The sequence below is a fragment of the Xenopus laevis genome, chromosome 4S (genome assembly GCF_017654675.1).
Source record: "Xenopus laevis strain J_2021 chromosome 4S, Xenopus_laevis_v10.1, whole genome shotgun sequence".
Lineage (NCBI taxonomy): Eukaryota > Metazoa > Chordata > Amphibia > Anura > Pipidae > Xenopus > Xenopus laevis.
The window spans coordinates 16,332,998-16,348,319 of record NC_054378.1 but is presented as its reverse complement, the minus strand read 5'-3'; the positions used below and the strand labels follow the sequence as shown (position 1 = coordinate 16,348,319).

Below are 15,322 nucleotides of genomic sequence, written 5' to 3'. Positions count from 1 at the left end.
CATACATGTATAAGGGGAGTACACGGAGGACAGACGTTACTTATAACCAGAGATGTTTCCCATTGAAGGAGACTGGAGAAGAACAAAGTGGCAGCTGTCATATAGCCTGCACCACTGACTTCTGACCACTAGATGGTGACAAAAGCTGATTTACCCATTGGCTACCTCCTCAGGCTGTGCTGAATATACAAATATGGGACCAGTTATCCAAAATGCTCTGGCACCTGGGGTTTTCCGGATAAGGGATCTTTCTGTAATTTGGATCGACATACCGTAAGTCTACTTAAAATTAATTTAAGCATTAAATTAACCCAATAGGACTGATTTGCCTCTAATAAGGATGAATTATAGATCAAGGACAAGATTTAATTATTACAGAAAATCAATTGTAAAAATCTGAATTATTTGATTAAATTAGAGTCTATGGGAGATGGCCTTTCTGGAACTTTCTGAATGACGGGTTTCCGTATAACGGATCCCATACTTGTATAAGGGGAATACATGGAGGGAAGATGTTACTTATAAGCAGAGATGTTTCCCACTGAAGGAAACTGGAGTTTTCAGAGCTGTTGGGATCCGTTATCCAGGTTTCCGGATAACGGATCCCATACCTGTATAAGGGGAATATACGGACGGCAGACATTACTTATAACCAGAGATGTTTCCCACTGAAGAAGACTGAAGAAAACCAGAGCTGTTGGGATCCGTTATTCAGGTTTATGGATAACGGATCCCATACATGTATAAGGGAATCACATGGAGGGCAAATGTTAGTTATAACCAGAGATGTTTCCCACTGAAGGAGACTGGAGATACCTAGAGCTGTTGGGAATAACAGATAAGGCAAATGGATATTATTATGGCACAAATACGTCAGATAAGAGGAAGCGTAAATCCCACTTACATTCTCACGGAATAGGAACGCCAGGATGGCAGCTGACAGCTCCGCTAGGAATATCATCAGGATGAACATGAAGAACTGCAAGACACCGAACAGGCATATAAGTATCAGGGATACCTGTATGCCTCTAAAAACCCAATTGCTATTAATGGAAATCTCTTCCCCGTAGCCAGGGTAATGGAGATAATGAGCTCTGTGTAAACAACCCCCTCCCTTCCCTAGGCTGCAGCTTTTGTTAGGCTCTGAGATAAGCAGCAGCTCATTATACAGAGGAAACTATACAGCGGAGCATTTGGTTCCTATTTCCCGGCAGAAGAACCACCAACCTGCAAGAGCACAAGATGAAATGGGAGGTAAGTGACCCACTAAAGTTCCAGGCCGGTGGATACTTACAAAGACCAACAAGCATTTGTTCTCACGGATGGCTCCGCAGCAGCCCAGGAAACCCAGCAAGAACAACATTCCTCCCATGGCCAAGACCAGATAGGCTCCGATGAACAGCAGAGGGGTGGTGGCAATGATTTCCCGGAAACCAGTAGGGTCGACAAGGACCCAGACCCCCAGTCCAAGCAAAGTGGCACCGCCAAGCTGAGGAGAAAACAGCAAGAAGGTCAATTACAGAATATACAGTATAAATACAATATCGTTTTTCATTCAGAGTCACATTACATGGCAACTCAGAAACCAGTGCAGTCTGCATCACAATTTAATAACCAGCCCTGGAGCATCAGCTTCTATGGCAAGTGAACCTCACTTTCTACTTGATTTCCCATGACCCTTAAAGGACCAGTAACATCAAAAAATGTTTAAAAAAATTTGTTAGTAAAAACCAAGACAAATTAAACTTTCAAATTTTAAAGGTCTTTATTAAGAAATAACTTGCCAAAACTATGCTTGCACTCCTCTTTAGAAAAGGTGATGATCCATCGCGCGTTGCTAGATTTCTCCTCCCTGGCTATCTCCTATAAGGAAGGCAGGGAGGAGAAATCGAGCGGTGCACGATGGATTTCTGATCGTGGAGTTTCGGTAAGTTATTTCTTAATAAAGACTTTTTCCGATGTATTCTAACGAATTTTTTTAAAAATGTTTTGATCTTACTGGTCCTTTAAATTCAGCCTTCCACCAGCAGCCCAGAACCCACTGAGCATGTGCAGGGCCATTGACACCCCTAAGAAGAGGGGGAGCTGCTTGGGGCAACTTTAAAGGCCTGGATCATTACTGATATACGGTGGCTGCACCCATGGTACATCTCAGCATATAAAATAAAAATACGATAATACTGATTTTAAGGCTTTAGTTCCCCTTTAAATTGCCACCCACAGCACTGCCAGCCAATCCTGGTTCTAACAGAGCTGGGTGGACAATGGAATAATATGGTTCTTGTTTCTCATTATACAGTGAGAGAATCATTCAGGAAAGCGACAAATGCAAATCTCACGAGTGGGGCCCCTCCCCTTATCTATTCGCTTTCTGTGCGTCGCCGGGCCCTTTCCCGGGGGGGGGGCACTTACAAATATCAAGAAGTTGAAGATGAACATAAGATATTTAATGCAGCTCAGATTGTCCCCCTCCATTTTCGTGGAATGGTCGGCACTTCTGCAAAAGAGAAAAAAAAGGTTGGGGCCCATTATTAAAGGGGAAGTCTGCTATTAATATTTGCAGTCAGCCTTCCTTGTCTATAACGCATTCTACATTCCTGGGATCGTTTTTTAAGCCATCAAAACACTACCTTGTTGCTAGCGTGTGTGAGCCCCTAGCAACCAGATTGGCATTTAATTTAACAAATGCAACAGGTTTAATAACCTATAATATTTAAGGGACTGGTGTGCAAATTTAAGCAGCCGATTGGTTGCTATGGGTTACAAGACCTGGAGGAAAACATGTAACTTTTATTATAAAATGATGCCCCTCCCCATATATTTAACACTGAAAAAGTTGTAGAGCAATATTTTAAACAGTTGAGGCAAATGTCACTACCCACATCATAATAAAACTTAAAGGGGACATATACCCATCCATAAGGCTTCCCGGAGAATTGCTCTTCTGAGCTTCATAGTGTGTAATGGGGTTGTTTTCCTTTAAATTAACTTTTAGTATAAAGTAGAGAGGGATATTCTGAGACAATTTGCAATTGGTTTTAATTTTTTTAGTGGTTTTTGAGTTATTAGCTTTTTATTCAGCAGCTCTCCAGTTTGCAATTTCTGACATCTGGTTGCTATGGTTCAAATTCCCCTAGCAACCATGCACTGATTTGAATTTTAAATAAGAGACTGGGATATGAATAGGAGAGGCCTGAATAGAAAGATGAGTAATAAAAAGTAGCAATAACAATACATTTGTAGCCTTATATTTGTAGCTTATTAAAAGCTGGAAAGAGTCAGAGGAAGATGGCAAATAAATAATTTAAGAAAACAAAGAAAAATAATTGCAATCCCGTTGCTCAACTTTACATAAACCTGCCTGACCCCCCAATAGTGTAGCACAATGCCAATGAGCTCGGTGTAATGAATTCTGCACTTCACTACAACTGAGCCCCTGTTCTGCTAGAGGTGCAAGTGGTCATCCTAGCCGGGTGCTCCCACTCTAGATCCACTTAACCCCAGCTCAAGTCTCGCAGACTTTCTTGGAAACCAGCTCATCTGAGAGGGGCTTCTTGGCAGACTGGGCAGATTTAAGTGCTTTTTTTATTTCCTACCTAGGACCCCGACTGCCAATAGTAGAAGATCTAATCTCAGCGCATTGTTCATGGATCTTTCTCAGAATATTTTCTTTCATTAGGCCAAATTTAAGGTTTATTTATATTAATTGGGGGGTACAGGCATTGCTTCCCCGTGACTCCCATCTGCCTCCTTTAGCTGGCGGCCTGCCCGACATATGCAATTATTGCAAAAGTCAATAAAAAATATCTCTTCTTCCATTAACCAAACAACGTACTAAAGAGCAGCAGTCGCAACCAGTCTGGGTGTACTTAGTCTAATTATTGGGCGCCCCGCATTAATAAAAAGCCTTTAGCCCACCGACTACAGCCAGACTGCCTACAAACATTTAGTTCAAACTGATAAAATCAGTAAATCTGGACATTTTTGAACCATAATGATTAAAAAGGCACCAACACATTCCAATGTGCTGTACAACATAAATACTGGCCTTTTTGAGACACAAGTTACCTGTGCAACAGAGCTTACAATCTAAGATCAGGCATTTACTAATCACTGGTAGCCAATCATTAATGGGCTCAGGGCCAGTAACTTGCCAATTATTGTCCAGCGATCCACTTGGTCAGGTTGACACTTTGCCCATAAGGACCCAGCTGAATAGGGTTGCAGTGGAACCTGGATATCCCTTGACCTATCAGCAGTCAACTTTAATTGAAGGGAAGTATCTTATTGGTTGTTATAGGTAACCGTAGATCCCCCCCCATGGGCAGCCTTAAAAAGACACACCCCTGCCCTACCTGCTATGCAGATGCCCCACCCGAAGCATTTCCATGAATTAAGGTGGCCATAGACGCAAAGATCCGTATCGAGGATTCGTACGATTTTCTGACCGTGTGTGGAGAGTCCTGACATTTTTCATCCGGCGGAGATCGGTCATTTGGTCGATCGGACAGGTTTGATTTTGGCCCGACTGATCCCGCCGGAGTCCATTGTGCTCTCATCTTAATCTGATTGTTCGGCCATAGGGCCGAACGTTCAGATTACCCCCGATATAGCCATGCCTGTTAGTGGCATATCGGGGAAAGATCGGCTCATTTGGCAATGTCGCCAAACGAGCGGATCTTTTCGTGTATGGTCACCTTTAGGATTGCCCTTAAAGAGGGTCAGGAATATTTCCAGACCTATATATGATTGAACTACAAATCCCAGGATTCTTATCTATGTGTCTTTACTCCAGACATCCTGTGCCACGCAGTGTAACCCACCCCTGGCAGTTTGGGTGGAAAGGTCTGCCTTGTGGTTGTCTGGGCTTTTCTCATTCCTGCCACAAATTAAAGAGCTCGACAGAAAATAAATTCTCCTTCCTTTCCAAATAAAGTTATTATTATATTGTTTGTCTGAATTCCTGGCTGTGCCTCGTCTGCCCATCTGCCTCATCCATCAGCACCCCAAATTCCTCCATGGGGAACCTTCCAACTCAACCGCCTGCATTCTAGATAATTGACCAACCCCCCCCAACCAAGGACCAAAGACGGGGGAGATATGGGTGAATGCTTATTTGTGCCCTGGGTACCCCTGGAACTATAGTAGGGTGACTGTTACCCCAATGTTTCTATATATCTATAACCTTGTTATGAACTAAGGGGGCCCAGCATGATTTGCCCGATTTGCCAGCCCCCTGTAACTAGCGGAACAGATGAAATCTCCACTGCTATTTCGCTCACCCAAAACATCTTTAAAAATGTATACATGGTGCGGACAGTCACACAATATTATATAACTGAACTCTGCAGATTGATATTAATGATACAGAGCAGAACAGAAAATGGTATTGTGAATGTAAATGATTATTTGTGGCCTATTGATTACAGGAATAATCTGCAAAATCATGTTTGGCAACCGACAGACCTCCTATTGCCCCACTAATGGATCAGCAGACAAGCAAATATTTGTAACATAAGCGTTAAAAGCCCTCGGGGGAGGAATAGAAGGAGTAGTATTGATTTATACATTACTGAGCCACAGGCATCTGATTACAGAAGAACCTCACACACTTGGAACCAATGAGAATTTCATAAAAGTCAATCATCTGTATGTTTTTTCACCCATTCATTTTGTATAAACAGTTTACAGTGTACTCAACCCCATGATATATGTGCGGGGGTCCAGATGGGGGGGATGCGATTGAGACGGGGGGGCCTGGAGGGGAGGGCACCTGTGGTGGAAGTCCCGGTGGGCCTCCAACCTGCCAATCCGACGCTGAAGACAGTCTGGCAAGATGGAGACAGCAGGACAAGATTGAGAAAGTAGGGCAAAATGGAGACAGTAGGACAAGATGTAGACAGTAGGACAAGATGGAGACAGTAGGACACGATTGAGAAAGTAGGGCAAGATGGAGACAGTAGGACAAGATTGAGACAGCAGGACAAGATGGAGACAGCAGGACAAGATTGAGACAGTAGGGCAAGATGGAGACAGTAAGACAAAATGGAGACAGTAGGACAAGATGGAGACAGTAGGACAAGCTGGAGACAGTAGGACAAGCTGGAGACAGTAGGGCAAGCTAGAGACAGTAAGCCCAATATATAGACAGTAGGGCAAGATAGAGAAAGTAGGGCAAGATGGAGACAGTAAGCCCAAGATAGAGACAGTAGGTCAGGATAGAGACTGTAGGGCAAGATGGACAGTAGGCTGAAGATGGAGACAGTAGGGCAGGTTGGAGACAGCAGGGCAGGATGGAGACAGTAGGGCTATGATAAAGACAGTTGGGCAAGATGGAGACATTAGAACAATATGGAGACAGTAGGCCCAAGATACAGACAGTAGTGCAAGATGGAGACAGCAGGGCAAGAAAGAGACAGTAGGACAAGTTGGAGACAGCAGGGCAAGATGGAGAAAGTAGGGAAAAAAGTGAAAACATTAGGGAATGATGGAAATGTGAGGACAAGATGACAACAGTAGGGTAAAATGGAGACAGTAGAGAAGATGGCAGATACCAGGGCAATGTGGCAGATAGCAGGCCAAGATGGAGACATTAGGACAAAATAATAACATTAGGGCAAAATGGAAACAGAGGGACAAGAGTAGGGTAAGAAGGAGTCAGTATGGAAATATGACAATGGACAGTAGAGTAAGATATTGGGGGAAAGTGGAAGAAATTTAGGGCAAGATGGAGACACTTTAGGTCAGTTCTGCACATTTGCTGCCCTTCAGCTGTATCAGCAGTACAAATCTCATTCATCTGGTAGTTGTGGTTCAACTGTATGGACCATAAAGTAGAATAATGAAACCTGCTGCAGAACTGATGAGATTGAATGTTTCTCATTCTACTGGTAAATTGCAGAGTTCTTCAGATAAAAACTATATTCTTCAATTGCCTTGAGCCCCGCATATTAGTCCCAGTGCCCGCCCTGCTATTTCCCAGTACAAAATACAGCTTTTACCAATCGAGCCCGGCCTGAAGAGCTCTCTGCGCCCGAGTCCTCTAAGAGGGGAATTAACTGAAAGTACATTTTGCTGTGGGATATAAAAATAGAGGCGAGTTTGTTACTATGGCAATTTATACAGTGCACAAAACAAATCTATTGGAGTGGGTTGGATGGCCTCTCGGTGCGTCTTAATTGGTATTGTGCAATCACCGAATAGCAGCAATTATGGAAATATTCTCCAAAACATTAGACCGGGCAGAACAAGGGGTTGGAACCCCACCGCCACTGCTATTCTAAATGCAGACCAACTGGTAATTAGAGGTTCAAGCTAGAAGGACTTTGTTAAAGGAACAATAAATAAATAAATAAAGTGCTTTGAAGTTGGTCTACTAGGCCTGAGAATTCTATTGGCCAGTGACCCCATCAGCTCCATATGGGTTAGGCTGCCATTTACACAGTGCAACTGCCAGTAGTATCCCTCATTACTCGGGCTGAGCTGATGAAGAAGAGTGCTGTCCCCCTCTGCCCCACTGGTATTGGTCATTGACGTTGCAATTCACAAGATGGCAGCAATACAAAGAGATGGGTTTTCAGCGCACATGTGAGGCTATGCCTTTATACTGTATCAGGAGTGCCAATACTTTACTAATGCGAGGTTTACTTTAAGTCATGATTTCCCAATATGATTCTGTTCCATGGAAAATATTAATTAAATATTGATTTTTGAGAAAACGTGTACTGCTATATTTAACAAATAACTATTTCTTATGTAACCTTAATGTAATAAATATCTGAATGAAAAGAATGAAATAGAAGGGTGATTTAAACAAGCTGTTTGTTGGCAGTGTCTTGAGATTTACTGATCACCAGCTAAAGGTCTACTGGTAGATCCAGATATACCTTTTTGGGCACCCCTACTTTATATCTATCCTGTCTATTTATTGGGAGAAATAAAGTGAAAATAAAGTGGCAGTTACACTCACTTTCACTTAAGAGGCATTAGTGGGAGATAAAAGGCAACACAAGTGGGAAAGTGCCGCTGCCGTTACACCTTGTCTCATGCAAAGAAGTTGAACTGAAAGGATTTTATTCACGTTATTATTATTTGTTCCCTCGCAGAGATCAAATGGCGCATATTGTACTCCCAGCAAGTGGCCCCGTATATACCAACTCCCTGCGGTGCCAGCCACTGCCAGGCTGATACAGTGAGAGAAAAACAGAACATAATGTGGGTAGGAATGGGACAGAGGGGGAGGGGGGTGGGAAAGTAAAGAGACACTTGGATAGAGATATAGATAGACAGACGGATAAATAGATGATGATGATGATAGATGGATAGATAGATGATAGATAGATAGATAGATAGATAGATAGATAGATGGATAGATAGATAGATAGATAGATAGATAGTTAGATAGATAGATAGATAGAAAAAGTGAGAGCAAAAGCTAGATAGATGATAGACACAGACAGATAAATAGATAGTTAAATAGATAGACAGACAGACAGATAGATAGATGATATATAGATAGATAGATAGATAGATAAATAGATAGATAGATAGATAGATAGATAGATAGATAGATAGATAGATAGATAGATAGATACTGGATGGATAGATAGATAGATAGATAGATAGATAGATAGATAGATGATGGATCAATAGATAGATAGTGACCACCTGCGTCATTCAGATCACTCCAGGGCCTGCTATAAGGACAAAAGGTGCTGGGAACCCAGTGTCTCTGAGCAAAGACAAACAGGCTCCCCGCTATAAGCAGCCCCTGCCTCACAGTCCGCTCCCCATCAATAATATTATCTGGATAAGATGTGGAGCCGTCAGACCCCGGAGAGACCTGTAAGTGCAGCAGGGGCAGAGTGACTGACAGTTGCGGCTACTCTCCAGGGACGGCCATGTGTACGCCAGATGTCACTGACCAACTGCAAGGCATCACCTTGGACAGCAGGCGGTGGGAGAGATGGGATTACTGGACACCAACATCTGAGCTGATTAGTTGAGCTCATGGGGCAGCAGAATGATACGCTCCCCTAGGGGTGGGGGGAGTCAAAGATCAGCCTTAAGGTGACAGCAGCAGGATTAGCTCAAGCACAGTATCAAATATCTTCACATTGCATCTCATCTCACTCCTGCTTACAGTATGTACTAAACAGTCTCCCAAGGAGGGGGGTCAGTGGCAAGCAATGGAAGTCAACAGTGAACTAAAAATCTCATCATGCTCTTAAAGCCCTTTCCCTTCCTGGAATTTATCTGTTGCTATGGTCCAAATTACCCTAGCAACCAAGGCACTGATTTGAGTAAGAGACTGGAATATGAATAGGAGAGGCCTGAATAGAAAGATGAGTAATACAAAGTAGCAATAACAATGCATTTCTAGCCTTACAGAGCATTAATTTTTTTAGATGGGGTCAGTGACCCCATTTTGAAAGCTGGAAAGAGTCAGAAGAAAAAGGCAAAGGGAGGTTAGATAAGAGAGGGGCAGAAGGAAAAGAGACATGTTGCTGCAACTGTAACATTGTTGCTAATGTCTAACAGTGCCCCTGGTGGCCAGAGATGAATTGACTAGGAGTTAGAAGCAATTAAAGGGAACACAAACCCTCCTTTTCAAAAGATAATCTACATAAGGCTCAATATTTCCTACTAACCTGTCCCAGGCCTTTCTGCAATCCATTAAGTAAAGTGATATTCCAATTAGTGGATTATATTTACAGAGGTCAATTACCCATGCTAATCACATAACTTTGTTAGTGTAAAATACTTTCCATGAGCCATTAAACACGGAGCCTGGATTAAGCAGACTGAGTCTCCAGCAGGGGTTTATTCTCATGCTAAGTATTCAGGGCTGGGTTGCCCTTTAAATTCTACACCACATCTTCTTCTTCTTCCCACGCCAGCAGCACCAGGTCTTGTTACGGTGCAAATGAGTCGGGCTACGTGTACCGGCTCCAGGGTGACCTACAATTAATTCAAACATTGGGCGAGTGGTGAGACCTTCCCCGCTATGTGATGTGGCACAGTAACATCAAGTCACCTTAAACATATGAGTCAGATCATTTTTTCTTGTCGGTACCATTATGTTAATATGGAGCTGTTTTACTGACAGTTGAAAGGAAAATATACTGTATTTATAAACTGCTCTGATTCTCCAGCTAAACTTAGAACCACTACCATAAAGCAAGTCACCACTGCTGCTCTCTGGCCAGAAAGGAAATAGTAAAGACTTTCTAATGGAAACTCTGTTCTCAGCTGTCCTGGTTATATATCGGAACCCCTGGAACTATAGCAGGGTGACTGTTACCCCAATGTTTCTATATATCTGTAACCTTGTTATGAGCTAATTGGGCCCAGCCTGAAGGTCAGTTAGGGGGAGATTTGGGGTGATTGTGTATTTGTTCCCTGGGTACCCCTGGAACTATAGCAGGGTGACTGTTACCCCAATGTTTCTATATATCTCTAACCTTGTTATGAGCTAAGGGGGCCCAGCCTGAAGGCCAGTTAGGGGGAGATTTGGGGTGATTGTGTATTTGTTCCCTGGGTACCCCTGGAACTATAGCAGGGTGACTGTTACCCCAATGTTTTTATATATCTGTAACCTTGTTATGAGCTAATTGGGCCCAGCCTGAAGGTCAGTTAGGGGGAGATTTGGGGTGATTGTGTATTTGTTCCCTGGGTACCCCTCGAACTATAGCAGGGTGACTGTTACCCCAATGTTTCTATATATCTGTAACCTTGTTATGAGCTAAGGGGGCCCAGCCTGAAGGCCAGTTAGGGGGAGATTTGGGGTGAAAGCTTATTTGTGCCCTAGGTACCCCTGGAACTATAGCAGGGTGACTGTTACCCCAATGTTTCTATATATATCTGTAGCTTGGAGTGATGACGTTGGACCTATAAGGGGTTACTGGCTGGACTAAAAAATCTCCCATAAACTAACTGAGATGCCAGACTGGACTTGGTTCTGTTCAGAGTTGATGCCCTTAGTCGTGCGGCCGGTGGGGGGGGGGCAGGGACTGAGCAGGAAACACTGGAAGTGCAGGCGACTCTTCACTATATAAAAGCGGCACATGGAGGTGAGGGAACAATCATGACAAGTGGTCGGTGTCATTCGGAAGCGCTGAATTTATTCGCCAGTGAAGACTATGACAGGCTTAGCTGCGTTTTATCCCCCCCTTCTTTTTTTTCTAATTCGGGCCTTTTATTTGTTGCCATAGAAATGGGCAGAAGGACTGCTTTTCTTTCAGATCCATGTTTATTCGAGGTCGGCTAAAGCTGCCCTCTGTTCTTTAGCACAAGCCTGACATTTCAAGGGGAAGTCTTTCATACAAGAGAAATGTTTCTGCCCATGGCCGGTCTTGCCGGCTCCATGGGACGTCTTCATTTCTGAGCAGAAAGGACTTTTATTCCAGTGCAGCGACACAGGCCCAAACAAAAAAACCTGAAGTGCAAGAAGGCAGTTAAATTGCTTAAAAGGAAGACAATTTCCATGGGGCATGTGAGAGGCGCTGTATAAAGAAGGGGGGAACTCAAACCCAAAAGAAAAGCTTTTGTGCCTGGAAACCTTGGGCGGCCATGAGTAAAGTCTAGAAGCATAATAAAGAGATTTATATTTCAATTCTGTTTTTAAAGGACAAGTAAAATAGCATTACTACTGGGTAAAATTGTACTATAGTCCTCTGGGGCCCAGCACATTTTAGTTAAGTTTAAGAGTAATAACAAAACAAGGGGCCCCTACTAATAGCATCACCTCTCCCTTTCTAAGAGCCTATTGTGATATGTTTTATGTGGGTACCGGGAGCATTATTTGGGTGGGGAGACAGGCCGGACTTGGGTAAGGGGTTCCATTGTAATGGGACAATGGTTCTGAATTGTTAACTTCAAAAGGAGGGTTTTGGCAGCGGCATATTCTACCCATGTGATAGACTGGGGCCCATAATTCCCAGAGGGCAATCATAGAACTGGGACATTAATGGAGACGGAACCAAATGCCGGCAGTTACAGAACTTTTCAGAGCCTTTGTAACAGACGTGTGCCCATCCTCAGTGCTTCAAGTTTCACAGTGGGTGTCTGGCCCCCCAGGACCTCATTGAAGCTGCCACCCTAGGCATGGGTGCCTTTATAAAAGTTATAGCCCTATACAAATACATACACTGTTTGCACCAAAGGTTGGATTGTCCTTTGGGCCCGGTCTGCTCAGACCTACAGTATAAAATTCAGTTCCCCATTATAACCAGGGACGTAACTACAGAGGAAGCAGACCCTGCGGCTGCAGGGGGCCCAAGAGGCATAGGGGGCCCCATAAGGCTCTAATTAATTAGGAATTTTAATATATATTGTTAATATAGGGCAACCACTGGATATTTTGGGAGCCCTAAAATTATTTTGCTGTGGGGCCCAGTAACATCTCGTTACGCCACTGATTATAACCAATGACTGGTGGGGGCCCCACAGATACAGGGACACATTAGGGTGCTGACTGACAGGCCCTACGGTTTTCGGATGGTCCCCTGAAATTATTATATTGTAGGACCCAATGAGATCTAGTCTAGTTTTCTGCACGGATACCCGATGCATCTGTATCATTTACAGCGTTGCAGGAAGGCATGGCCTTAAGAAATGCAGAATGAATAAGCGGAGAGGAAGGGGAAAGTATATGAAAACAAGCAAATCAGGCAAGAAGTTAGAAACATACATTTATATCTGGGACTTTTTCCAACCTCTCCTTCTGCTGCCAGAATGATGTTCTAGTCTATACGGCTGTCTGGCCTCCATGTATGCGGGGGAGAACCCAGTCTGTAAGTGACAGTCGGACCCTGCTGTTTCCAACCATTCCCTGCAATAGCCCGGGTGCAGCAGCAGGTATATTATTATTATTAGGTATATTAGTACACCCCACTTTTTGGGGCACCTGGGTGCTCACACGTTATGGCCATATAAATTACTGTACAAGTTATATATGCTTTAGATAATCCCTGAAACTCTACCTATTGCTAGCTAAGAATGCTGGGACTTGTAGTTCACAGTAGATCTGATCTAATTCTGACAAGGTCTTGTTCATCAACTGCCCCAGGGCTGTTCCTGCTGAACATGAGCATGATCATCGACCAAGAGCCACAAATTACAGCTGATAAGTCATAATGCTGGGGATATACACGGCTATTACACGCCAAACACGACTCTGCAGACAGACAGCTGCTAAAGCTTTGCCCTGAGTCGGCTGCAACATGATCTAGGGCCAAATCATGAGTCGCATAGTGAAGTTCCATTGCGTTTTCAACTTCCCCGGCCAATAATTTCACCAGTATTTTATTAACAAAATACTACTAATACCCGAGAGCAATGTATATGTGTATAGGGTCAGATTTAGTAAAGATCCAGAATGATTCCCAGTGCTTTTTTTTTTTACTTCCTATTAACATCACATTTCAAATCTCATAGATAGTCAACATGCCTTCCATTGCCCTAAGCATTCATATACCATGAGTGTTAGTACCCAATGCTACTCAGCACCAAGAGCTGCCATCATTAATCATAGGACCCAATACTATTACTAAGTCAACAGGACCCTCCCTGTCTTCCATTGCCATAAGCATTCATATACCACAAGTGTTAGTGCTCAGTGCTACTTATCTCCATCACCAGGAGCTGCCATCATTAATCATAGGGCCCCTTAATACTACTGGGTTGCAAATGCCCTCCATGCCTTCCATTGCCCTAAGTATTCATATACTTTCAGTGTTAGTTTTTGGCTCTACTCAGCACCATCACTAAAAGCAGCCATCATTAATCATAGGGCCCCATACTAAAACTAGTAGGTTAACAGGGCCCTCTTCCCCATAATAACCCCAATTATTAGCACAGTATTCACCTTGGCCCCCTGGCCTTGAAAACCATCCTATCCCACTAATTATGGTTGAACTACACAAATACCAGCACTACACTGACCTTCAGTCTGGAACAACATGCACAACACTTAGTTCTTGCTTAACTGCATTCTCCTGCCATAGACACCTTCAGGTCTGATTCTGACCCTAAACTCGATGGGATAAACTCTATCAGGGCCAGAACTAGGTGCAGGCAGTATAGGTGGGCACAGTGCCAATGGGGCAGGCAGAAGTAAGCAAGAGAATGAGTGCTTGGCAGCAATAACATTTTCCAAGGATTATTTAAAAAAGTTATTAGTGGAAAAATTTGATTTTTCTTTTCTTTTTTTTTTTTTTTTTAAAGTCCACTTTTTAAAAAATGTTTCAGTGTGCTGTCAGAATACCCCACCCCCAGGGTTACACCCATGACCCTGCTTTGTATCCACCCGTTCCAACACAAACAATGCCAATCACCCCGTTTATTCTCTTCTGGAAACAATAACTCCAAATGAGCCCCCCTCAGTCCCGCAGGAAAGGTGGAATGTGGATATTCCATGCTCAGTGCTGTTTTAAAAGCTGCCAAAATGTTGTTATCCAGCTGCTGCAGCTCCTCCCCCCCCCCCACCCAAAATCCTGATTTTCATGGCCAGTGCCCATACTATGGAACTGGAAGATTTCTGTTCTGGAACTGAATGGGTTAGGGCAGGCGCCTATTTTTTTTTGCACCATGTAATTTAGTTTTCTGTTCCATGCCCAGCTGGCAATGAAAGATCAGCATTGTGCCAAAGCCTGCCGTTACTCCTGGTATATAAACCACCACAAACAGTTTCCAGTAACTGCTATGATCCTTGGAGTAGAAGCTGCCATATAGGTTGCGCCAGGTGGGAAAACTAGAAACCTACGGGACCTGTGGATTGGGCATGTTAAGGCTGATTACTGACTTTCTGGGTGAGTCGCGGGCATTTGGTGTGCCTAGGATCCTCCACACAGTCTCAGCGGAGGACCAGGGGCGTAACTACAGAGGAAGCAGACCCAGCGGTTGCAGGGGGGCCCAGGCAGTATAGGGGCCCCATGAGGACCTAATTCATTTACAATTTCAATAAATATTGGTCAAACAGGTCAATCTCTAGACATTTTGGGGGCTGAAAAATAATTTGCTGTGGGGCCCAGTAATATCTAGTTACGCCACTGCGGAGGACCCTCAGCCCATGGCCTAAGTGGGAAAAATCCACTCCAGCAAAATCCAAGTTCAGCTGCACCCACGACAATATAAACAAAGAATGAATGAGTGGATTCTCCCTTGTACGGACAGTTCTTTGGGTGCCTAGTGCATGATAAGAGTCCTGTGAGTGTCCATTTTTTGGAACTTGTACCCACAATCTGCAATCCGCAACCAGGACCTGGAAACTGCATTCTTACCCGCTTGGACCCGCTACCCGACCCGCAAGTACCAGAATCAG

At 43.7% G+C, this 15,322-nt stretch overlaps 1 protein-coding gene across 2 annotated transcripts in view; it reads right to left on the bottom strand.

The window, feature by feature from the left end:
• The window catches only part of tspan18.S (tetraspanin 18 S homeolog), a 53,060-nt gene that overhangs the window by 3,438 nt on the left and 34,300 nt on the right, over nucleotides 1-15,322 (bottom strand). For both annotated transcript variants that reach the window (NM_001089117.1, XM_041591244.1), the window contains 3 exon segments: nucleotides 905-979; nucleotides 1,295-1,489; nucleotides 2,413-2,497. In NM_001089117.1, coding sequence (NP_001082586.1) covers nucleotides 905-979; nucleotides 1,295-1,489; nucleotides 2,413-2,475 — 333 coding nt within the window. In that variant the 5' untranslated portion in view covers nucleotides 2,476-2,497.